This window comes from Melanerpes formicivorus, unplaced genomic scaffold (assembly GCF_026170545.1).
Source record: "Melanerpes formicivorus ecotype bairdi unplaced genomic scaffold, bMelFor1.0.p_v2 SCAF_4, whole genome shotgun sequence".
Classification (NCBI taxonomy): Eukaryota; Metazoa; Chordata; class Aves; order Piciformes; family Picidae; genus Melanerpes; species Melanerpes formicivorus.
The window spans coordinates 4,075,684-4,101,613 of record NW_027142356.1 but is presented as its reverse complement, the minus strand read 5'-3'; the positions used below and the strand labels follow the sequence as shown (position 1 = coordinate 4,101,613).

Below are 25,930 nucleotides of genomic sequence, written 5' to 3'. Positions count from 1 at the left end.
TGCTGATGACTGACTCAACCCCCTCATCCAGATCATCAATGAAGATATTAAAGAGGATGGGGCCCAGCACTGATCCCTGGGGCACACCACTGGTGGCTAGTTCCATATACTTTGCACTGTGGGATGCTTTTAAACAGCAGGTAATGCATTGCTGTGGAGAACACAGGGACTCTGCGGGAGTTGTTGCCTTCTGGTTGGAGAGGATGAGAACAGCAATAGTGACAGGGTGTTCTAGCATCACTTAATTAAATTAGCCTGAAGAGACAGCCTAGGAAAAAAAACTAATTAAGAAAAAATAAAATTCCAATGATGGAGTCTGAGAAGCCAGAAGCTTCACAAAGAAAATGATTACATTCTGGGTTTTAATTCTCAGATTCCCTGGAATCTGAGAGGTTTTCATTTCCTGTGTGCATGAAATGCAAAGCAAGGGATGGTCTTTTTTCTTTCTTTTTCTTTTTTTAATGGTTTCATTTGGATATCTTTCTGTGGACAGATATATGTGAAGAAGAACACTGGCTTTGAAAAAAAAAAAAAAGCCACAAAGATTAAAGTTCTTTGGAGGAAACACATTTGATTTTATGACTGACTGTCATGAAAGATAACAGCAAGGAAAGTAAAAGGAACCCTGCAAAAATGATGCTTCTAGGGGCAAGAAAAAGTCTGTTTTCACAGTGCAGGAAGCTTGCTCTCCTATGAGGACAGACTGAAGGAGTTGGGGCTGTTCAATCTGGACAGGAGAAGGGTCTGAGGAGACCTTATGAGTCTGAAGGGGACCTACAAGAAAGCTGGGGAGGGACTTTTCAGGGTGTCAGGGAGTGATAGGCCTGGGGGGAATGGAACAGAAATAGAAATGGGTAGATTCAGATTGGATGTTAGGAAGAAGTTCTGCCCCAGGAGGGTGGTGAGAGACTGGCACAGGTTGCCCAGGGAGGTGGTGGAAGCCTCATGCCTGAAGGTTTTTGCAGGCAGGCTGGATGTGGCTGTGAGCAACCTGCTGTAGTGTGAGGTGTCCCTGCCCATGGCAGGGGTTTGGAACTGGCTGATCCTTGAGGTCCCATCCAACCCTAACAATTTTATGATTCTATGAAACCTGAAGCCATGTTAGGTGGTCCTTGGAGTCTCTTCCAACCCTGACAATTTTGTGAATGCAAGCATTTGCAGTTCTCATAGCCCCCATTTTTCTCATATTTCACACAAAACTTCGTCAAAAAATCCTTAAAGCAGCACTGCAACCTGCTGTAGTGTGAGGTGTCTCTGCCCATGGCAGGGTGAACTGGTTGACCCTTGAGGTCCCTTCCAACCCTAACAATTCTATGATTCTATGAAACCTGAAGCCCAGACACACAACTTTCCATGCTGAAAAGGTCCTTTGCAATATCTGGTGCCATCCTTGCCCAAGCAACAGACAGAACAGCATATTCACTCCCCAGTTTATCAGATCCCTTCAGGATCAGGTCCCTTCCTACCCTAACAGTTCTATGATTCTGTGGTAGCCTCAAAAATTGTTAGAGAGCAATTTGTGCACATTGTCCAAATTACTGTACCTCTGAAAGTGACCATGGTGAGCTTCTTATTTTGCATGAGTGCTTTTCATGGAGATGTATTTTCAGACACACACACACTCCAGTTCCAGTTGTGGGAGAGTTGTGGATGTATAGAAAATCAGTGTCCTGCACCCCTTCCATTTATCCAGAGGGATTAAATGCTGCTACATCAAACTCCACATCCCAGTGATGCACAACAGAGAAAAAAACACAGAACAACAGGGACTTTGGTTTTGTCTTTTCCATTTGGGTATGCATTGTAATAGTTTCCCCACAACTCTTAAGCTGAAATGATCTATAGAACTCCTCTTGCCCTCTGCTGATGCCACTGCCATGTTCTTCTCTCTCCTTCAACAAGGAGAAAACATTTGTGACTCTTCTAAGTGCTAATTGGATAGACATATTGGGCAGTTCAGCCAACATTACTGTTTGCCTACACTTCCTGTCTTCTTTTGCTGGGAAGCATAGGGAGAGGAGGGCTAAGCAAGCTTCCTGATGACCTCTGTGTTCCCAAATAGCAGCAAGACAAAACAAGTACTCTTGAGCCTGGCCTGAGAACTCAGCTAATACAAAAGGGACCTGATGGAGCAGGTCCAGAGGAGGGCCAAGAAAACTGTCGGGGGGTTGGAGCAGCTCTGCTATGAGACCAGGCTGAGGGAGCTGGGGGTGTTCAGCCTGGAGAAGAGGAGGCTCCAGGGAGACCTAATAGCAGCCTGCCAGTACCTGAAGGGGGGTACAGAAGGCTGCAGAGAGACTGTTTGCAAAGGCCTGCAGGGACAGGACCAGGGACAATGGCTAGAGCAGAGCAGATTGAGATTGGGTGTTAGGAACAAGTTCTTTACTATGAGGGTGGAGGAACTTTGGAAGAGGTTGCCCAGGGAGGTGGTTGAGACTCTTTCCCTGGAGATATTCAAGGTGAGGCTCAACAGGGCAACTTGATCTAGTTGGGGATGTCCCTGCTGATTGCAGAGGGGGTTGGGCTAGATGGCATTTGGAGGCCCCTTCTGACCCAGACCATTCTGTGATTCTGTGAAAATGAACAGGCTCATCTGTGCAATATCAGGGGAAAGGCACACTGAGGGTAGCTCTGCTAAGGAGCATGTGGAGTTGCTAATCACTTCTTTGAATACCAGTGCTGAAGAACTTAATTTAGGAACCTGAATACAAAATTCAGATGCCCTCTTACCCTGAGTAAGCACAGCTCAGGGAGAGCAATGTGAAGAGGTAATGTTACACTGGTGTTCTCTAACCCACAGATCTTTCTTTCCTTTACTGCTGGTTTCTTTTCCTGCATATCTTCCTTCCTTAATCACCTTTTGCATCTTGACCTGCTGTAGCCTTCTAATTCTCTGTAATATTTTTTAAGGAGTCCAACAGCTGAGGGAAAAAAAAAAGCTATTTTTTCTGAACAAATGTTACCAGTATCCCTATTAACTTCATTAAGAAGGTGACAATTGATGTTAAATGCTGAAGTATTTTGCCTCTCTGGCATAGCATACCTTGGGGTTAGTTAGTAGGGCAGCCACATATCATATCATAGAATCACAGACTTGTCAGGGTTGGAAGGGACCTCAAGGATCAGCCAGTTCCACCCCCCTGCCATGGGCAGGGACACCTCACACTACAGCAGGTTGCTCACAGCCACATCCAGCCTGGCTGCAAAAAACTTCCAGGCATGAGGCTTCCACCACCTCCCTGGGCAACGTATACCAGGCTCTCACCAGCCTCATGGGGAAGAAATTCTTCCTAACATCCAGTCTGAATCTACCCATTTCATAATCCCATCAATAGGATTGTTTTCATTCCACTGATGTCACAAGTCATTTCATTTTCTCTTTGTCATTGGATACAATCCATTACAAGTACCTGATTCAAAATGATTGCTTCTCCTCAACATATTCCCATTTTTTAGCTTCAGTACTCTGCTCTAATTCAACTCATTCCAAGGAAATTTGACAATGTGTCTGTGTGGGTGGGTGTCAAGTGGAGGGGGCCAAGCTCTTTTGGGTGTTGCACAGGAATCAGCCAAGGAACAATGGATACAAACTTGAACAGAGAAGGTTTCATCTCAATGTGAGGGTGAGGGTGAGGGTGCCAGAGCCCTGGAGCAGGCTGCCCAGAGAGGTTGTGGAGTCCCCTCCTCTGGATGCATTCAAGGCCCACCTGGATGCATTCCTGTGCAGACTCCCATGGGTGATGCTGCTTTGGCAGGGGAATTTGACTGGATGATCTCTGGAGGTCCCTTCCAACCTCTACGGTACTGTGGTAGTGTGATACCACACAGTAGTAGTGCTGTCCTTTCTTCCCTATGGGAGTGTGTGCCCAACCATCTTTACAGACAGCAGCTGCAGACCTCATGAACCCTCTGCTCTTAATCTGCTGTCTGACTGCGATGGACTCTTCCAGCCTTGGAGTTTGCTCTGTCCTTCAGGCTGTTCAGAGATGCAAACAGGGAGGCCAAGAGGGAGCCACTCTTCCTGCAAGTTAATCCTGCTCATGTACTTCCTCCGAGTAATGATGGGAAGAGTCATTTGCCTGTTCCAAATTTTCCATGGATTCACCATGCATACCCATGCAAATCACTCAATGCCTCTTCTTATTTACCTCTGCAAAGTGCTTTGGGACCAAAAGATAAAAGCTTTAGGATGCTTGTTCATTTCTTATTGCAACATTAGCTTCCTATCTGCAGCTGTTCGCCTAATTGTCCTGCAGGTTTCCTGTGGGCTTCTAGAACAACAAATCTGAGGCTGGAAACAAAGTTATTTAAAGCTATAATAAGAGGAATATGGATGCTGATTGCATTCAGCTGAAGCATTTGAAGATACTGTTCTGAATACTCCAGCCTACACTCCATCTCCCTCCAGGTTTGTCCTTCATTAAGCCCTTTCTTACACACTTGGAATCCCAGGAACTCCCTAAAAAACTCTCTTCAGACATCATTCCACCCACCACAGGTTCAGACTAGCCCAGCAATGCTTTCCACAGCAATGCTTTCTTTTTCCATCCTTGTCCCATGGCTCCTTTGGAACCAAATGCCTTTTCTGTGGGCTCTGAAGGCCCCATGGTGAGAGTGGTCTTGTATCTGAAAGGTTATTAAATGCCAGGTTGGTTTGGAAGGGAGTCCCAAAGGTTAGTCTCCATCTTACATCCACTTTCCTAAATGGAAATCAAACAGGTTATTTGGGATACAGGAATGGCAGAAAAGAGCAGAGCCAAGGTGCTGTGTCCTATCAAACAAAAGTGCTGCACTCAGTAGCAACCACACAGTAGAAGCACAGGAGCATTTGCTTCCTGTCAATGTAGTTTTCTTCATTTCATTAAATATGAGAATGAGTAGGCTGGAGCTCCTCTCCTGCGAGGACAGACTGAGAGAATTGGGGTTGGTCAGTCTGGAGAAGAGAAGGCTCTGAGGAGACCTAATTGTGGCCTTCCAGTATCTGAAGGGGGCTACAAGAAAGCCAGGGAGGGACTTTTTAGGGTGTAAGTGGTGAAAGGACTATGGGGAATGGAACAAAACTAGAAGTGGTTAGCTCCAAATTGGATGTTAGGGAGACATTCTTCCCCATGAGGGTGGTGAGAGACTGGCACAGGTTGCCCAGGGAGGTGGTGGAAGTCTCATCCCTGGAGATTTGTAAGGCCAGGCTGGATGTGGCTGTGAGCAACCTGCTGTAGTGTGAGGTGTCCCTGCCCATGGCAGGGAGGTGCATCTGGATGATCCTTGAGGTTCCTTCTAACCCTGACAATTCTATGTGATTCTGTGACTAATAGATCTGTAGTTTCTTTGGGGGGAGGGGGAGAAGGAGGGGGAACTGAAGGTCAAAAGGAGTCTTATAGTGTAGTGTAGTCACTGGAAATGTGCTCTGATGCTGCTTAGGGACATTGGAGTCTTGATGACTGTTCAAAACATTTAAATGTTGTTGTCTTGAGTTCATTTTTATCTGTGAAAGCTTAGTTACCTGAGCAGTATCTTCTACTTCTCTCTCTAGTAGTTCATTAGACAGTGAAATCATTCATTGAAGAAGGATCCCTGTTGCTTAAAACTACACTGGAGAAATCCCTTTTTCAAACAAACACACTAACAAACAACTAAACAACAACAAAAATTAAGCAGGATCCACATCTCTGTGGAACAATCATTGCACACAGGTTGGATTTGGTGTGGATTATTTTACTGTTTGGGTAGGGCACCAAATAATTTCTAACACATAAGGGAGAGAGAGGTGACTGCCACATTGCAGCTCCAACCTGTACAGTATCTACATTTGTGCTGCCTTTGTGGGTACCTTGCCTGTGTTCATTTAGGCAGTCCCATGCATTCCTGATTTGTACATAAATGAGCAGTGTGATGTGATAGGAACAAGCAGGGCTGCTCTCCACCTGCAAGTTTACATATAGCTCTGTCTCATCAGGTTTTCATGCAATACCTTTCACAATTCCTTATAGTTTCTCATCCCTAATCATAGAACAATAGTATCTCACCACCCTCCTGGGGAAGAACTTCTTCCTCACATCCAATGGGAATCTACCTATCCCTCCCCATCCTATCACTCCCTGACACCCTAAAAAGTCCCTCCCCAGCTTTCTTCAAACCTCCTTCACTTACTGGAAGGCCACAATTAGGTCTCCTCAGAGCCTTCTCCTCTCCAGACTGAACAGCCCCAACTCCCTCAGTCTGTCTCCATAGCAGAGCAGCTCCAGCCCTCTGCTCATCCTTGTGGCTCTTCTCTAGACACCTTCCAGCACGTCCAGCTCCTTCCTGTATTGGCTGCAGAACTGGCCCCAGAGCTCCAGCTGTGGTCTCAGCAGAGTGGAGCAGAGGGGGAGAATCCCCTCCCTGGCCCTGCTGGCCACACTTCTCTTGCTGCAGCCCAGGCTCTGCTTGGCTTTCTGGGCTGCAAGTGCTCACTGCTGGCTGCTGTTGAGCTTCTCATCCCCCAGCACCCCCAAGGCCTTTTCTTCAGGGCTGCTCTCAAGTCAGTCCCAGCCCAGCCTGTATCAGTGCTTGGGATTGCCATGACCCAGATGCCTCTTCAGAAGGGGAGATTTTTTGTCAGACCCTTCTGTGTTTCTTTTTCCCCCTGAGTACTGATCTGTCAGCCCATACAGCTTCTTCTCCTGTTTGCTCCCAGCTTGTGATTTTGATTTTGGTCTTAGTTGGTTAATTGCTGCTTTTGGCTTCCCAATGACTATTATAATGATGTGTATGTAATGAGTGCTGACACAGCACCTGAGCTGATTGCTGTGCCCTCCTCTGAAGAGGAGTAAGGATTGTCAGGCCTGAAGAATAACAATGCCTGGAATTGTAGCAGGATTGCTTTAGGGTTTAGTTTTAATCTTTTTGTTCTTCAATGAGGTGGAAACCAGTGCTGGAATTCAGTCAGAGTGGGTACCCAGGAAAAAAAAACAGTTAAGGCAGCCAAACTTACAGAGATATTGATGACAGCATTTACTTAAATAATGAAAAAGGTCTTGTTTTCATGTCAGTCCCATGGATCTGCAGAGCAGCTTGCTCACATCCCTTGTGCCTCTCTGTAGCTGGATGGGGATCATGAGTTGTGCTGTACCCAGAAACATGTACACAAAAAATCATAGAATCAATAAAGTTGGAAAAGATCTCAAAGATCATCAAGTCCAACCTGCCACCCACCACCTCATGACTAACTAAACCATGGCACCAAGTGCCACATCCAATCCCCTCTTGAACACCTCCAGGGACAGCAACTCCATTGCCTCCCTGGGCAGCACATTCCAATCACCAGTTGCTCTTTCTGGGAAGAACTTGTCCTCACCCTCAAGGCTCAGCTTCCCCTGGTGCAGCTGGAGGCTGTGTCCTCTTGTTCTGGTGCTGGTTGCCTGGGAGAAGAGACCAACCCCCACCTGGCTACAACCTCCCTTCAGGGAGTTGTAGAGACCAAGAAGGTCTCCCCTGAGCCTCCTCTTCTCCAGGCTAAGCAACCCCAGCTCCCTCAGCCTCTCCTCACAGGGCTGTGCTCCAGACCCCTCCCCAGCCTTGTTGCCCTTCTCTGGACACCTTCCAGCATCTCAACCTCTTTCCTAAACTGAGGGGCCCAGAACTGGACACAGTTCTCAAGGTGTGGCCTAAGCAGTGCTGAGTCCAGGGCAGAATGACTTCCCTGCTCCTGCTGGCCACACTATTCCCGATGCAGACTTCTGTGACCAGCAGGCTGCCATTTCTCACACCTTCCTGTGGTGATTCTTTTATTTGCTACAAACTAAGAAAAAAAAACCTCTGCTGTTCAGAAGTTGATGCCCTGGCACAGCCCTGAAAACCTGCTGGACAGGAGAGCAGACTATAAATTCCCAGAGCTTCATCTCTGTCTGGAGAATGTCACTTCACTTGACAAAGCTGCTTTGAAAGCAGATGCTTGCTTTTTTTTCTTTTCTTGGTTGTTTTTTTTTCCCCCTTTCCTTCTTTTTTTCCAAGATACCAAAGCCAGCTGTGAAATGCCATCCCTAGCATGCAGAATAACAACTGCTAAAAACCAGCAGGGCTTTTACACTTCTCCCCCAACCTGCTGTTCCTGCACATCGTGGACTGAAAAATAGGAAAACAACTGCTGAGGAAGTCCCCCTTGTTCCCACAAGAGCTGCACCAGCCACTGAACTGTGTCATCAAAGCAAACTCACAGAAATAAGTCATCTTCACTGTGTCTCTGCTCCTCACAACCACGCAGAGTGGGTGTGGTACATGAGCATATACTGCAGACACTGACTTTACAATACATGTGTATGTCAGGAAGTCAATAGCAAAAACATTCAGCTAGGAGAAGTGCAGAGTCCTGCAGCTGGGAAGGAAGAATAAACTGCAGCAGTACAGGCTGGGAGGTGATCTGCCAGAGAGCAGCCCTGGGGAGAAGGACCTGGGAGTGCTGGTGGACAACAAGTTCTGCATGGGACAGCAATGTGCCCTGGGGGGGCATTCAGAGGAGTGTGTCCAGCAGAGCCAGGGAGGTTCTCCTCCCCCTCTGCTCTGCCTTGAAGAGACCTCACCTGGAATATTGCATCCAGCTCTGGGCTCCCCAGTTCAAGAGGGACAGGGATATGCAGGAGAGAGTCCAAGATAGGGCTACAAGGATGCTGAAGGGACTGCAGCACTGCCCTATGAGCAGAGGCTGAGAGCCCTGGGGCTGTTTAGTCTGGAGAGGAGAAGACTGAGAGGGGCTTTAATAAATGTCTATAAATATCTGAGGGCTGGAGGTCAAGAAGGAGGGGACAGGCTCTGCTCCTTTGCACCCTGTGACAGGACAAGAGGCAATGGATGTAAACTCCAGGACAGGAGGTTCCACCTCAACATGAGGAAGAACTTCTTCACTGTGAGGGTCTCAGAGCCCTGGAGCAGGCTGCCCAGAGAGGTTGTGGAATCTCCTTCTCTGGAGACTTTCCAGACCTGCCTGGATGCATTCCTGTGCAACCTGCTGTGGATTTTATGGTCCTGCTTTGGCAGGGGGGTTGGACTCAATGATCTGTAGAGGTGCCTTCCAACCCCTAACATCCTGTGAGGCTGTGAGCATCTTGGTGTGTATTTTTATGTAAAAATTCACACACATACCCATTTATTGTTCGTTTCCCCTTCCCTCCCTGCCCCCCCATACAGACACACTATTCAAAGGGAGTGTAAACATGCTATTCAAAATTCAGATGCTCTCAGTTGGCTTCCCAGATGTTTGAAGTTCAATAGACTTTGTTGAATTTATTTATTTTCTTTCTTTTTTTCCCCCTCCATAATTTCCTCAGCTTCTTCTAGTGAAGTGCTAAACAACCGTTATTCCAGGGCTGGTTTTTTTTTCCCCTGCACATTGAAATTCATCTCTAGGCTCTAAACTGCCTCAAAAGTGCTTCAATTTTGAATGAGCACTAAGCTGGGGACTGGGAAGGCACTACCCACTGATGAAGGCCCAGATCATTAGAAAGAGCATGTCAATCCTCTGAACCAGAAACAAAAAGGGCTCAGATTTTCTTTGTGAAGTCTCAAGTGCAGCTTTAAGTAAAGCATGACCCATTGCTGCTCTTGCTTTTTTCCTGGCCCTTGGAAAAGAAGTGAATTAACAAAAATCAACATCTTTTATCATCTGCACATGCCTCAACCAAAAGAAGGGAAGAGTTGGCTTTGATCCAAAAGCTGGAGCTGTTAAGAGCTCACACTCATGCTTTACTACACAGATGACCTCTTTTCTTCCCATCCCTTGTAAGTAGCACCAGGCTGGCAGAAAATTGCTTGGTGCTGCTGCTCGGGGTTGCTTAGTGTCAAGATGGCTTAGAATCATGGAATCATAGAATTGTTAGGGTTGGAAGGGACCTCAAGGATCAGCCAGTTCCAACCCCCTGCCATGGGCAGGGACACCTCACACTACAGCAGGTTGCTCACAGCCACATCCAGCCTGGCTGCAAAAACCTCCAGGCATGAGGCTGCCACCACCTCCCTGGGCAACCTGTGCCAGGCTCTCACCACCCTCATGGGGAAGAACTTCTTCCTAACATCCAGTCTGAATCTACCCATTTCTAGTTTTGCTCCATTCCCCCCAGTCCTATCACTCCCTGACACCCTCATAAGTCCCTCCCCAGCTTTCTTGCAGCCCCCTTCAGATTCTGGAAGGCCACAACAAGGTATCCTCAGAGCCTTCTCTTCTCCAGAACCAACAGCCCCAACTTCTTCATCTGACCTCATAGGAGAGGAGCTCCAGCCCTCTGCTCATCCTCATGGCCCTTCTCTGGACACGTTCCAGCACCTTCAGATCCTTCCTATAATAGGGGCTCCAGAGCTGGAGGCAGTAGTCCCAGTGGGGTCTCACCAGAGCAGAGTAGAGGCTTGAGTCAAGATACTTTGACTTTTGTTTGTTTCTGCTCATAGACCTTAGCCTGTGTGAGTTCAGAAATGATGATGCCCCTGGCTGAACACAAATGCTCATGCTGAGGTTTTCTTTGAAGTCCTGCTACACTGGAGCACAATGGTTGCTTTTTCACAGGAAAAAAAACCACAAAGCCCCAAGAGTCGGTGCCTGGTTTATGTGTGGCAGAGAGCAACACATTTTGGAGCAAGGTGTACTTGTTAGCAAAAAATGCCATCCACCAGAAAATAGCCTTCATTAAATAGAAAAATGGGAGAGTGGGTGTGCTTTCCTTTGTCTCTGTGCTGTGTATAGGCTGAGGACAAGCAATCAGTGCTGTTCTGAAGTGTTGCATGGTAATAGTTCAAGGCTTACATAAAGCAATCACAACAGGGGGCCAAGGATGGCCAGGAGAGGAAGTAGCCATGGGGCTATTTTACCTTCCCTGGAGGGGACAAGCCCACAGGGCTGTACTGCCCACCTCCACCATGCCAGCAAGGACCAGGGCATGTGGTTTGCTTCCCACCAGCATGCAAGAACTCGGTTTTGAAATCTTAAAATCATAGAATCACAGAATCAACCAGGTTGGAAAAGACCTCAGAGATCATCAAGTCCAACCTATTACCTATTACCTAGCACCTCTTGACAACTAAACCATCGCTCCAAGGGCCACATCTAATCCTTTTTTGAACACCTCCAGGGATGGTGACTCCACCACCTCCCTGGGCAGCACATCCCAATGGCCAATTACTCTTTCTATGAAGAACTTTCTCCTCACCTTGAGCCTAAACCTCCCCTGGCGCAGCTTGAGACTGTGTCCTCTTGTTCTGGTGCTGGTTGCCTGGGAGAAGAGACCAACCCCCACCTGCCTACAACCTCCTTTCAGGAAATTGTAGAGAGCAATAAGGTCTCCCCTGAGCCTTCTCTTCTCCAGGCTTCTTCCCTGTGTCTGACATGGTTTAGTCCTTGAAATGTTAATGGGAAAAGATGAAACCTGCCTTGTTCTCACTAAAGGAAAATAAAACCCAAACAGAATGTATGTTCTTTAATTCCAGTTCAAAGTGAAATCCCTCTGAAGACAGCCCTTTGTAATTTTTTGTGTGTAAATCAGTTAAAAAAAAATAGTTGGAGAGCTGAAATTTTAACTTGACTCCGTACTGGAGCTTAGATAGCATCATAGGATCCCAGCATGTTAGGGGTTGGAAGGGACCTCTGGATATCATCGAGTCCACCCTCCCTGCCAGGGCAGAACCATAGAATCCAGCACAGGTCACACAGGAACACATCCAGATGGGGCTGGAAAGTCTCCAGAGAAGGAAACATAGCTACCTGCTGCAAACCAGTGCAAACTTGACATCAGTTTTTAAGGCAAACTAAACTTCATTGGGCTGTTGCCTTCATCTGCATTAGTTTAAGGATGTTTCTGTTTCCTGAGGTTCTGCAAAAAAATAGCTGGAAGCCTTTAGCTGAAATGCCACAGGTAGTATTTGTTGGGAAATTGTGATCTTCATGCAGTCATTTCACATCAGCAGCCAGCCACAATTTATGGCAGAGCAGTACTGAGACAAATCCAGGTGCACGCTAGCAGAGTGTGACGGATTACTGGGTGTTAAAGCTGTTTGCTCTTTTAAAGCATCTCTGGCTATCTATGTGTCTATCTATCTTTTGTTAAGATTACAGATACTCTGGATAGAAAATAAGCTACAGGCAAAGTCTGCCATTATGCAATCATCTCTGACCCATTAGGATGCACAGAGTACATTTGTCTCAGCAAGGGCTTTAATGTTTGAAGTTGTTCTTGATGTGCATAGCCTATTTAATAATTTTCTTTCAACACCAAATTCCTTAGCCTCAGTACTCTGATGTATTTGAGCAGGATAACTCTCTGACTGTGAGGGATCCATCTCTGCTAGAAAGTCAATAAATTTCAGTCCTGCCCTGGCAGGGATTTTATTTGTACCTTTATAAAAAGTTTATTTGACCCAGCGATGTGCAACAAAATAAGTTGTTTAGAGCACTTGTGGTGAGGGATTAAATACGTCAGGCAGGTCATTCTGGCCAGGAAAAAGGTCCCCAAGCCTGGCTGTGTTTCAAGGTGGTTTGGATGAGGTGCTTGGGGATATGGCTTAGGGGTGAACCTTGCAGAGTAGGGTTTTGGGCTGGATTTGGTGATCCCAAGGGTCTTTTCCGACCTGAATGTTTCTGTGATTCTGTGATTTCTCTGAACTTCCTTCTTGGTTTTGGTCACTCAAGTTTTACCATCAGAGAACAATCTAATGGCAAAGGTTTGCATAATAGGAGAGGAATCTGTTTACTTTTTATTAAGCCTGTTCACAGTCACAGCACTGCAGTGTATGGTCCCAGCCACTTTCATGAAGTGGGTTCAAGATTTATGGAAAATGTTAAAGGTACAGCCTAAAACTACCACATGAAGCAAAAAATGCAGTGCTGCTTTAAGGATTTTTTTATGATGTTTTGTATGAAAGATAAGAAAAATGGGGGCTATGAGAACTGCAAAGGCTTGCATTCACAGAATTGTCAGGGTTGGAAGAGACTTCAAGGATCATCTAGTTCCAACCCCCCGCCATGGGCAGGGACACCTCACACTGCAGCAGGTTGCTCACAACCACATCCGACCTAGCCTCAAAAACCTCCAGGGATGAGGCTGCCACCACCTCCCTGGGCAACCTCTGCCAGTGTCTCAGTACCCTCATGGGGAAGAACTTCTTCCTAACATCCAATCTGAATCTACCCACTTCTGTTTCTGTTCCATTCCTCCCAGTCCTATCACTCCCTGACACCCTCAAAAGTCCCTCCCCAGCTTTCCTGGAGCCCCCTTCAGATCCTGGAAGGCCACAATTAGGTCTCCTCAGAGCCTTCTCTTCTCCAGACCAAACAGCCCCAACTCTCTCAGCCTATCCTCATAGGTGAGGTGCTCCAGCCTTCTGATCATCCTCATGGCCCTAATAATAACAACAACAAAAATACTAGAATATTCAGAAGAAGTAATACACCATGCAATTGCTCTCCACTTGCTGACTGATGCCTAGCCAGTTCTTGAGCAGCTTTTCCCCAAGGTTATATACTGAACATGATCTCACACTGTATGGAATATTCCTTTAGACAGTCTGGGTCATCTGCTCTGGCTGTGTACCCTCCTAACTTCTTGTACCCACCCAGCCTTCTCTCTGGCAGGGCATGAGAAGCTGCAAAGTCCCCACTGCACAGAAGGAGAGGAGATGTGGGGATACATGCAACTGGGGGAACCTGTTCCTGTCCAGGCAGTGCCGTTGGCTCCCTCTCTGCCGAGACAGAAACATTCAGGAGGGTGCTCTGAGCACTGACTTCCAGAGATCGAAGGTGTGAAGGCATGGAAGTTACCCACATGAAAATGGGCTCTATTTCCATACCTATTTACAGTGCCTGTGATGCACCTACACTCTATATGCATGCATTACAGTAATGTCTTTTTCCAGACCAATAGGTCATGAAGTTCCATCTCCTTGAGAAATGTGTTCTGCGGTGTATGTGATTGCTAATTAATGAAAGACCTTTTGGGCAACCAAGAGCACAAGAACACAGAAATCTGTTTGAACTTCTGCTTACAGAGAAAAACAAACAAATTATCCACGCAGGTTCTAAGAGATTTTACAGGCAGCTTAGTCCTGCGACTGCACAGCTCCCGGTTAGTGCTGTGCCAGAGGGTCAACCACGTGCCAGTTATAAAGCTCCCACAAAAAAAAATATTGCACTGTCAGAGGCCTGAGAAATATTTTCACCTGTGGGGTGTAAATATCAAATGCCAAACATTTATGGCAGCCAAAATACATCAAAGTAATTTATTGGCAGCCCACTGCACATCGAGGTGTAGATACTCACCCCGCGACCTGGGCTGACTCCAGCCTGGATAATTGCATCTGATTAATTGAGAATGATCTTCTGTTTTCAGATGTTTGCAATGATCATTTTGTGTGTGTGTGTGTGTGTTGCAGAACCTTACAAGACATTTGTATTTCTGTCTGGAGAGAAATGAGTTTGATTGTCAAATCTGCTCCCATTAAACTCGTTGGGAAATTTGCCAGTTGCTTTGGCGGGTGCAGTATGGAACCCGTAACTTCCTCCTGCAGCCACTAATCATCTGCCATAATATCATACAATTACATCACATTTGCATGCATTAAAAAAGATAACATTTCTGCCTCTGAAGACCAGATAATTTACCTCACCAGCTTAAGTTAAATGCCTGGGGACCGGGTGAATGAAGTGTGCCTTTGCTTGATTGTGTTTCTAGGATACAGCTCGTAATAAAAGACCGTGTGTATCAAACACAAGTCCCTCCTCATGCTTCCTTTTGCTCCAGGAGGGGTAGTAATTTTATCTTGATCTATGCCATCAGCTAGCACCTCCTCTCCCCTGTGCTCATTTGACTGCACACATTGACAGGAGGCAGGCTGAGCAAGGCTTCCTCCACCCTCTGCCCCCTTAATCCCTCATTAACATGCAAATGAAGAAAAATAAGTGAACTTCTGCTTTTCTGGTTCCTTCCTATTTCTCTTCAGAGCCCAAGTGGTATTGGTCCCAGGGATACACTTATTTTGTTGAAACAACTAATCCTGTGTTTTGCACTACTAAATGTGCAAAAAAAAAAAGTCATTTATGGAGAACCTATTTAATTCATCAGGGGGCAGGGATGTAATTGCAGACTCATTATGCCAAACACCCCTGAGCCTTCTTGTAATCTATACTCTGTCCTCACTGGACAGAAAGCTATTAGGGGCAAAAGGATATCTTAGACTTTATCTGAAATATCTAAGGGTATCTTATGTTATTCTTAGACTTGGGAGCTTTATTTAGTCCTCTAATGGCTACAGGGCTTAGGGCCTCTCTTTAGGGAAACTCTGTGAATCTAATGTCTTTTCCTGATGTCAGATTTAGGTAGGTGGTAGTAAAGCTGAATGATCTGTATGTATAAATAGCCCCAACCTTGAGCAGGCTCTGTGACATCTTTTAAAGCCCAGCAGATCTAGATCCGTACTTAAGACCCAGAGAGGACAGCAAATCATAATATCATAGAATCAGTCAGGGTTGGAAGGGACCACAAGGATCATCTAGTTCCAACCCCCCTGCCATGGGCAGGGACACCCCACACTAGATCAGCCTGGCCAGACCCTCATCCAGCCTGGCCTTAAACACCTCCAGGGACAGGGCCTCAACCACCTCCCTGGACAACCCATTCCAGGGCTTCACCACTCTCATAGGGAAGAACTTCCTCCTCACCTCCAGCCTGAATCTCCCCACCTCCAGCTTCATTTCATTCCCCCTAGTCCTATCACTACCTGAGATCCTAAGAAGTCCTTCCCCAGCCTTGTTGTAGGCCCCCCTTCAGATACTGGAAGGCCACAATTAGGTCACCTCAGAGCCTTCTCTTCTCCAGACTGAACAGCCCCAATGTTTGTGCTTTTGTTTAATCTTTTTCCCCTGAGACTTTTTGCTTCCATGTACTCAAGGGGTAAGTCTTTGTTGGGAGTGCTGCCGTTGTTCACTGAGATCAGAAAAGAAACACACTGGCAGAAGGAGCCCAGTGACCTGGGGATGCATTTCTAATGCTCTGTGGGGTTTTCAGTGAGCAATCTTAAGACACAATTATCTTTTCTTTCGGAGAATTGCTTCAAATTACTTTAATGTTCTGCATTATTGTTTTAAAGCTTCTCTCTTCACAATCTTGTTGCCAGAAATAGGGTGGTGGTAATTAGACTCAATATCTTTGCATATTTGTCTTTGTACCCCAGATCCAGATGGACTGCACGAGGTGACAGAAACGGTCCTCGTTTGGTTGAATTCAAATCAAGTTTGGACAGTGCAAGCAAATGTTTTTCCCTGTCCAATTCTAGCTAATCATCATGGAGAGAGGACAGTTAGGAGCACCTTACAGATGCTCTTTATCGATTCATGAGCGTTAGAAGGGACCTGTCAAGCGTGCTGGCTGCCCACATTCCTGTTATCTCCCTTCAGCTGTGTTTGCTATTTCCTTTCTTTAAAATAAGAGTGTCCTGACTGCTTGTGGACTGTGCCACCACTATGTGACTCTATTGATTCTGGAAAGGTGCAGGTTACTCAAGTGCTGTAAGGAAACAGTTTTGCTGCATAGCTTTACCTGCAGCATATAAGAGAAGGCTCCGAGGTGACCTAATTGTGGCCTTCCAGTATCTGAAGGGGGCCTACAGGAAGGCTGGGGAAGGACTTCTCAGGATCTCAGGTAGTGACAGGACTAGGGGGAATGGAATGAAGCTGGAGGTGGGGAGATTCAGGCTGGATGTGAGGAGGAGGTTCTTCACCATGAGAGTGGTGAGACCCTGGAATGGGTTGTCCAGGGAGGTGGTTGAGGCCCTGTCCCTGGAGGTGTTTAAGGCCAGGCTGGATGAGGGTCTGGCCAGGCTGATGTAGTGTGGGGTGTCCCTGCCCATAGCAAGGGGGTTGGAACTAGATGATCCTTGTGGTCCCTTCCAACCCTGAATGAAACTATGAAACTATGAAACTATATCTTTACCTGCTCTATACCTTAGCCGTATGAGGAACTGGGGTGGGTTGAAATTCCTCCTCCCCCTCCCTCCGACATTAACTTTGACAGACCAGCTCAGTTGGGAGCAAATGGAAGCTGTGTTTACAAGCAAAACTACAATCCACAATGACATGCAATGAATGTGTACAAAATATCCAGGAGTTACAATACTTGCAGGTATTTACAACTAATATACAGCACAAGAATCCCTCTGGTTAGAGACCAGGGGAAGCTACCAGCTTCTCCCTCTCTGCCTCTCTCTTGCCCCCTCTGTACAAAAGGGAGAAGAAAGAGAAGCAGAGAAGTTAATACCAAAACAATGCAGCCAAGGTCAGGCAGAAGCAAGTTAGTATCTCTCCCAGAGGAAAGAAGTGAGAAGAGAAGGAAATTGTTTTAGTGCAACTACTTCTGATCCCTTATCTCTCCAATGGGATTGTTTAGAATGATCTTTATTTTCCTTTTTACACCCAACAGTGATTTATTTGCATTTTACTACTTCCTGTTCAAGATCTGTGGCAAAAAAATTTTTAAAGGCATAGCCTAAAACTACCACAGAACTAGACTGAAAAATTCAGTATGTTTCTAATAAAGAAGGTAAGGGAAAGGAGATGGTTTCTGTGGAAGGGTGACATTTTGTAGCCTTCAAAGGCTCCCTGGGCTAGTGCTTTAAAACTGGGAAGGAACTGAAGTAATCTTTAGGCTAGCAGCAGTTCAACTGGGAAAACATGACCAATTTTATGTATGTAATGTACATGATCCCTCCCCTCCCTCCTCATGCTCTTCTCAACAGGACAAAAGCTATCAGCCAGACCCCTTTCAGAGCCAATACAGCTCATCAAAGCAGAACACATTCAACACAGAGTTCACTGCATATCAAATGCCCAGGCTCTTCTTTGATTCCCATTCTTTGGAGTACAGTTGCCATGTTTCGAGCATTTCATTTCAAGGAGGAAAGCTATTAAGTGTTTCCCCCCAAAGCAGCTGATTATTCGGTGGCTAAAGATGCCAAGGATAATGAAGTAAAAGGGAACCTATGCTGTGATAGTCTCTAGTTGGCAAATGCATCTCATTAGAAGGTGTTCCCACCAGAGGAGTCTATGGTTATTACGTGCATGAATTCCTTTCTGCTGTTAAGTTTTGAACCAAGGTTTGGATGCAAACAGCATGCAGCCTCAATGACAGTGCACAACTGTGTACAAACAGTAATTAATCACTGGCTCCCTGAATGGAGCCTCTGTGAGGCTGGAAGCAAATCAAAGGGCTGCTTGGGTTTCCAGTGCTGGAGGAAGGCGTCCTGCTATACAATTGGGAACATTCACGTTATAAATATCACTTTGTGGGCCATGTGGCAGGAGGCTGAGGGTAGCTGGCCTCCACAGGCTCAGTTCTGCTCAGCAGCAGGACCTGCCCTTTGGTGTTTGGTGATGGGGACAAACTGCCTGTGCTATGATCCAAGGACCTTTTGGTTGAGTTTCCTGGCAATTCTGGATGGAAAAAAAAACCCAAGAAAATCAGTCCCACCCCGCCAAATATTTGTGTGTGAATTTCTGTATTCAGGGCCATTTGCAAGTGTGCATTTTTGGAATGGCACTGGTGTTTGCTACAGGCAGACACACATTAGAAGTTTATTAATGCTTTGGCATCAACATCAAAGACCAAATGTGCTGACCAGAGATATAAAAACCTGGTCAAACCCTTGCCCAGAGTCTTGCATGGAGTTACAGGATCACAGGACCACAGGATGTTAGGGGTTGGAAGGGACCTTCAGAGATCTTTGAGTCTAATCCCCCTGCCAGAGCAGCACCATAAAATCCACAGCAGGTTGCACTGGAATGCATCCAGATGGGTCCTGAAAGTCTCCAGAGAAGGAGACTCTGAAACCTCTCTGGGCAGCCTGATCCACTGCTCTGGGACCCTCACACTGAAGAAGTTCTTCTTCATGTTGAGGTGGAACCTCCTGTGCTGCAGTTTCCATCCATTGCCCCTTGTCCTATCCCAGGGTGCAACTGAGCAGAGCCTGTCCCCTCCCTCTTGTCCCCCAGCCCTCAGATATTTAGAAACATTTATTAGATCCCCTCTCAGTCTTCTCCTTTCAGGCATAACAGCCCCAGGGCTCTCAGCCTCTCCTCATCAGGCAGTGTTCCAGTCCCTTCATCATCCTTATAGCTCTCCATTGGATCTAGTATGAGGTGTCCCTGCCCATGTCAGGGAGGTTGGAACTAAATGATCCTTGAGGTCCCTTCAGCCCTAACAATTCTATGACATGTATTCTATACACATGCAGGATGAGGTACAAGTCAAAATCTCACTAGTTAGTTTTTAATTCACCCACTCCTCTTATTATGCAGATAAAGAGTTGCTTGTTTGGGTTTTTCCCCCCTTCACATCTTTATTACACTCTATGTAGCTGAGTAAAATATGGCAGAGTGCTGTAAGGTCTCACAAGCAACTTTTGCAAGCAGGCTTTTATACCTACACTTTTTCTTTTTGCCTCCCCTTCCCTTCCCTTCCCTTCCCTTCCCTTCCCTTCCCTTCCCTTCCCTTCCCTTCCCTTCCCTTCCCTTCCCTTCCCTTCCCTTCCCTTCCCTTCCCTTCCCTTCCCTTCCCTTCCCTTCCCTTCCCTTCCCTTCCCTTCCCTTCCCTTCCCTTCCCTTCCCTTCCCTTCCCTTCCCTTCCCTTCCCTTCCCTTCCCTTCCCTTCCCTTCCCTTCCCTTCCCTTCCCTTCCCTTCCCTTCCCTTCCCTTCCCTTCCCTTCCCTTCCCTTCCCTTCCCTTCCCTTTTTTCTTTTATAATTTCTTTTCATTCTATCTGTAAGCCTGATGCTGACCAGCATCCCTTGTACCCTGGCAGGTCTGATTGTCCGAGAGGTAAGCATTGAGATCTCCCGCCAGCAAGTGGAGGAGCTCTTTGGGCCGGAAGATTACTGGTGCCAGTGCGTTGCCTGGAGCTCTGCAGGCACGACCAAGAGCCGCAAAGCCTACGTCCGCATTGCATGTGAGTGCCTTTCCTCTCTTGTCTTGTGAGTTGATGCTGTTTGACTTGGAGTGTTTCTTTCCAACCAGTTAGGCTCTGTATTTTCTCCTGTTCTAGAGTTTCTGATGTAAGGACATTTCCTGTTGGTGGATATGATCCTAAGGTATCACTGCCTCTCTTCTCTCTTGCTTCAGTCCCTGAAAGCATTGATCAGCTATTTATCTCTGTACAGTACCTGGTAGCCTTTGAAAATGCATTGATATCTTCAAGGCAAGGCAAGAGAGATGTTCTGTGGAAGGGTGGGAGGGAAGGGGTCCTGAAGCAAAGGGTAGATATAAGAGGAGTTCTTTTGCCTTTCTGCCATGACATTTCTTTTTGGTTGGCAGCATGTGTCAGTGCTTTATGGGTGGTCACAGTGTGGTGGGTTGAAATTTAAACCCCTAGTATTAACTTTGCCAGACCAGCTCAGTTGGAAGCAAATGAAAGCTGTATTTACAAGCAAAACTATACTCTACAATGGAATGCAATGGATATGTACAAAATATCCTGGAGTTGCAATAGTTACAGGTATTTACAATTGACAAACAGCACAAGAACCCTCCTGATCAAAGACCAGGGGAAGATACTAGATTCTCCTTCCCTGCCTCCCTGTATAAAAGGGAGAAGAGAAAGGAGCAGAGAAAGTTGTTAGACTTAACCAAAACAATGCAGCAAGGTCAAGCAGAAGCAGAGAAGAAAAGAAGGGAGAGGAGAGGAGAGGAGACTCGAGGAGAGGAGAGGAATGGAATTGTTTTGGTACAAGCAATTTCAATTCCTTATTTCTCCAATGGGATGTTTTAGAATTATCTTTATTTTCCTTTTTACACCCAACAGTGATTTATTTGCATTTTACTACTTTTCTGTTCAAGATCTGTGAAAAAATTTAAAGGCATAGCCTAAAACCACCACAGTTTCCCACCAGTGAGGCTCTGTATTTGCTGCAGTTAACGAGGCATCTTGCAATCGGAGCCTTCAGAAGCATTTGTTCTTAAGAGCATAGTCTCTTCATTCTCCTTTGTGTTCAGTGAAAGCATCAAAACCAGCATTTGTTGAGTACAGAAGGCATAAGCCTCAAGTTCTGAAGGTAGTAAGTAGTAATTTTAACAAAGCAAGTTATGAAATGAGGTGACAGCTGCTCTTTTTGGGGAATTAAAGAATGGTTGGGGCTGAAAGAAAGCTCTGGAGGTTATCTGAGCCAACTCCCTGCTCAAACCTTCTGCTCCAGCAGGACCACCTGCAGGCAGTTGTCCAGGACTGATTCCAGACAGCTTTTTGATACCTTCAAGGAAGAAGACCCTGACACCTCTCTGGGCAACCTGTGCCAACACTCAGTCACGTTAGAATGAAAAAGTGTTCTCTGATGTTCAAATAGAATCTCCCATCTTAGAGCCTGTGGCCATTGCCTCTGGTCCTGTCACTGGAGACAACTGAAAAGAGCTTAGCTTCATCCTTATTGCATGCACACTTCAGGTATTTGTAGACAGGGATGAATCGTAGTATCACAGAGTCAAACAAGTTAGAATAGACCTCCAAGATCATCAAGTCCAACTGATCACCCAACCCTAACTAATCAACTAGCCACTAAGTGCCTCATCCAGGCTTTTCTTAAACTGCTCCAGGGACGTCCCTGGGCAGCCCATTCCAACGGGCAATGACTCCTTCTGGGAAGAAAGACGAGTTTTCCTGGGCCTTCCCTTCTCCAGGCTGAACAGTTCCACCCCTCTAAGCCCTTTCTTGTGGCAGGTATGCTGGCCACCTTTGTGGCTCTTTACTGGATTCTCTCCAGGATGTCCAGGTTTCTCATGGACTGGGGAGCCCAGAACTGGATCCAGTACTCTAGGTGGGCCTCATCAGTGCTGAGTAAAGGGTAAGGATCATGTCTCTCCATCTGCTGGCAGTATGTTTTCTCTGATGCAGCCCAGGATACCATTAACCTTACTTGCCACAAGGGCACCTTGCTGACTCATGCTCACCTTGGTGCCCATCAGGATGCTGAGCTCCTTTTATGCAAATCTCAACATACATGTTCCTGAAGTTACATAATAAGGCTGCTGTTCCTTAACAAAGGAAAAAAGTATGTGTTTAGCATATTCCTGTAACCAGATCAGCAATGTGAGTTTGAAAGTGGCCTTCTCAACCCTTATCTTTCATCACTCTTATTCATGGCTACGAACCTCAGCATTTATTTTGAGCCACTCCTGGCTTTAGACCCCAAGAACACAGGGAAAATTCTTCCCTGAAACAGCTCTTCATGTGACTGTACAAGTATTTAGTGTTCATTAATTTTCAAAGAGGTGCTTGTCTTTGTCATAGAGTAGTCACACTGGGGACTCCCATTGCTCTTCCACAGGATGAAACCCTGTTTTTGCTAATGAGAACAAAATATGTCTTCCAGAATTGTCTCTCTGATGCTGTTTCCACCCTGGCACAAATTCATTTTCTGAGCAAAGGTCATTAGAAGCTGAGTTTGCAGCATACTTATGTTTCCTGCTCTCTGCCTGACAATTTATAATGAGAGAAGAGAAATCTTTCAGCCGAATGAAGCTTTTCACTGACCTATTAGTTGAAGGCATTTCTGTCATTTAAAACACTTCATTTAGAGCTTGATTATCCTTTTGTTTTCGATAAAACATTATGTGGTGAAATTGCTTAACTCCTCAGAGAGGACTTACATCATTTGTGCAAACATCCAGATACAAATCTCTGAGGTTCAATTTAAATACTGATTTCTGAATGATTTTTGTCCAAGTAACTAGCTGGAAGTAGAGGACCTAGAATCATAGAATCACAGAATTGTCAGGGTTGGAAGGGACCTCAAAGATCATCCAATTCCAACCCCCCTGCCATGGGCTGGGACCCCTCACACTACAGCAGGTTGCTCACAGCCACAGCCAGCCTGGCTACAAAAACCTCCAGACATGAGGCTGCCACCACCTCCCTTGGCAACCTGTGCCAGGCTCTCACCACCCTCATGGGGAAGAACTTTTTCCTAACATCCAATCTGAATCTACCCATTTCTAGTTTTGCTCCATTCCCCCCAGTCCTATCACTCCCTGACACCCTAAAATGTCCCTCCCCAGATTTCTGGTACCTCCCTTTAGATCCTGGAAGGGCACAATAAGCTCTCCTTGCAGCCTTCTCTTCTCCAGACTGAACAGCCCCAACTCCCTCAGTCTGTCTCTGTAGCAGAGCAGCTCCAGCCCTCTGCTCCTCCTTGTGGCCCTTCTCTGGACACCTTCCAACACCTCCAGATCCTTCCTGTACTAGGGACTCCAGAACTGGACACAGTGCTCCAGGTGGGGTCTCAGCAGAGTGGAGCAGAAGGGAATAATCCCCTCCCTGTCCCTGCTGGCTGTGCTTCTCTTGCTGCAGCCCAAGATGTGGTTGGCTCTCTGGGCTGCAAGTGCTCACTGCTGGCTCCTGTTGAGCTTCTCATCCCCCAGGACCCCCAATGCCTTTTCTTCAGGGCTGCTCTCAAGCCAGTCCTTGCCCAGTCTGTATCATTGCTTGGGATTGCCCAAACACAGCTGCAGGACCTTGCACTTGGTCTTGTTGAGCTTCATGAGGCTGGCCTTGGCCCAGATCTCTAACCTATCAAGGACCTGTAGTCCTGAGTGTAGGACTAACCTCAGACAAAAATTCCCCTAGTATTAAGGGAAGTTAAAATGATTGTGCAGGCAACCTTCCTGCAAAATTAGAAACATCATTAAATATGTTCCTGGTGCTTTCCTACACCAGGAAACTTTTCAAGACTTCAAGGATTTTCTTTTCCTGTACTGAAGCAAAACAGAGCCGTTTTTATGTTGGGTTGTTGGTTTTGGTTTTCTTTTGTTGTTTTGTTTTGTTGGGGTTTTTTAATTCTTTTTTTTTGTTTGTTTTCCTGAAGCAGTGACAGGCTCACAGGATGTTAGGAGTTGGAAGGCACCTCTGGAGATCTTTGAGTCCAACCCCCCTGCCAGTGCAGGAACAAAGAATCCAGCACAGGTCACACAGGAACACATAGTACCATACTATCACAGTATCAGTGAGGGCTGGAAGGGACCCCAAGGACCATCTAGTTCCAACCCCCCTGCCATGGGCAGGGACACCCCACACTAGATCAGGCTGCCCAGAGCCTCATCCAGCCTGCTCTTAAACACCTCCAGGGATGGGGCCTCAGCCACCTCCCTGGACAGCCCATTCCAGGGCTTCACCACTCTCATGGGGAAGAACTTCCTCCTCACCTCCAGCCTGAATCTCCCCACCTCCAGCTTCATTCCATTCCCCCCAGTCCTATCACTACCTGAGAACCTGAGAAGTCCTTCCCCAGCCTTCCTGTAGCCCCCTTCAGATACTGGAAGGCCACAATGAGGTCACCTTGGAGCCTTCTCTTCTCCAGACTGAAGAGCCCCAACTCCTTCAGTCTGTCCTCATAGGAGAGGTGCTCCAGCCCTCTGATCATCCTCCTGGCCCTTCTCTGAACACCTTTCAGCACATCCAGACAGGGCTGGAAAATCTCCAGAGAAGGAGACTCCACAACCTCTCTGGACAGCCTGTTTCAGTGCTCTGGGACCCTCACAGTGAAGAAGTTCTGTCTTATGTTGACGTGGAACCTCCTGTGCTGCAGCAAGACAGGGTGCAACTGAACACAGCCTGTCCCTGTCCCTTTCTTCCTGACCCCCAGCCATCAGATATTTATAGACATTGATTAAATCCCTTCTCAGTCTTCTCCTCTCCAGACTAAACAGCCCCAGGCCTCTCAGCCTTTCCTCACAGAGCAGAGATCCAGTCCCTTCATTGTCCTTGTGGCCCTCCATTGGACTGTCTCAATTAGATCCCTGTCCCTCTTGAACTGGGGAGCCTGGAACTGGATGCAATATTCCAGTCAGCACTTCAGAGAGGCTTGGCAATGTTTAAACAGGTGGTTTGGATTATGACTCTGAAGGTAACTCATTAAGTAGGTTTTCATGTCCTGCCAGTTATCCTGAGACAGATGACCATTAAATTAACACAGTTTAGAAGTCTGGATGTATTTCTCCTGACAGTTAAGTAACTTTTGTGTGCTCCCATACTTATGCAGTTAATTTCTACATAACACATAATCAGTGTATGTAAGGCCTTTTGTATCAGTTGGCATTTCTTCACAGGTGTCCAGATTTTTTGTCAATAGCACTCATACTACAGAGTTTACTTCTTTTTCTTACCATATTTTGGAGACAGAACATTCAGTTCAGTGATTTTTTTTTTCTTCTAGTATGGATGGCTTTTTTTTTTAAGAGCAGCCTAATGAAACGGTTTCCAGGGAGTTTATATGTCTGTAACTGAAATGTGGCTTTGTATTGCTATTGTTTAACATTTTGTTCCTCAGTTTGGGGTTCTTCTGCAGCTGTGATGCAGGCAAATCACTTAAGACTCCTTTTCACAGAATCACAGAATCACCAAGGTTGGAAGAGACCTCAAAGATCATCAAGTCCATCTTGTCACTGCAGACCTCATGATTAAACCATGGCACCAAGTGCCACACCCAATCCCCCCTTGAACACCTCCAGGGACGGTGACTCCACCACCTCCCTGGGCAGCACATTCCAATGGCAAATGACTCTCTTGGTGAAGAACTTTCTCCTCACCTCAAGCCTAAACTTCCCCTTCGAGCTTGAGACTGTGTCCTCTTGTTCTGGTGATGGTTGCTTGAGAGAAGAGACCAACCCCCTCCTGTCTACAACCTCACTTCAGGTAGTTGTAGAGAGCAATGAGGTCTCCCCTGAGCCTCCTCTTCTCCAGGCTAAACAACCCCAGCTCATCAGCCTCTCCTCACAGGGCTGTGCTCAAGGCCTCTCCCCAGCTTCGTTGCCCTTCTCTGGACATGTTCAAGTGTCTCAATGTTCTTCTTAAATTGAGGAGCCCAAAACTGGACACAGGACTCGAGGTGTGGCCTAACCAGTGCAGAGTACAGGGGCACAATGACTTCCCTACTCCTGCTGGCCACACTA

At 46.5% G+C, this 25,930-nt stretch overlaps 1 protein-coding gene across 1 annotated transcript in view; it reads left to right on the top strand.

The window, feature by feature from the left end:
* UNC5C (unc-5 netrin receptor C) overlaps positions 1-25,930 on the top strand; it is a 372,372-nt gene that overhangs the window by 236,671 nt on the left and 109,771 nt on the right. The window contains exon 3 of the mRNA XM_068136717.1: positions 19,800-19,943. Within this exon, the coding sequence (XP_067992818.1) occupies positions 19,800-19,943 (144 nt within the window). The remainder of the gene's footprint in view (positions 1-19,799; positions 19,944-25,930) is intronic.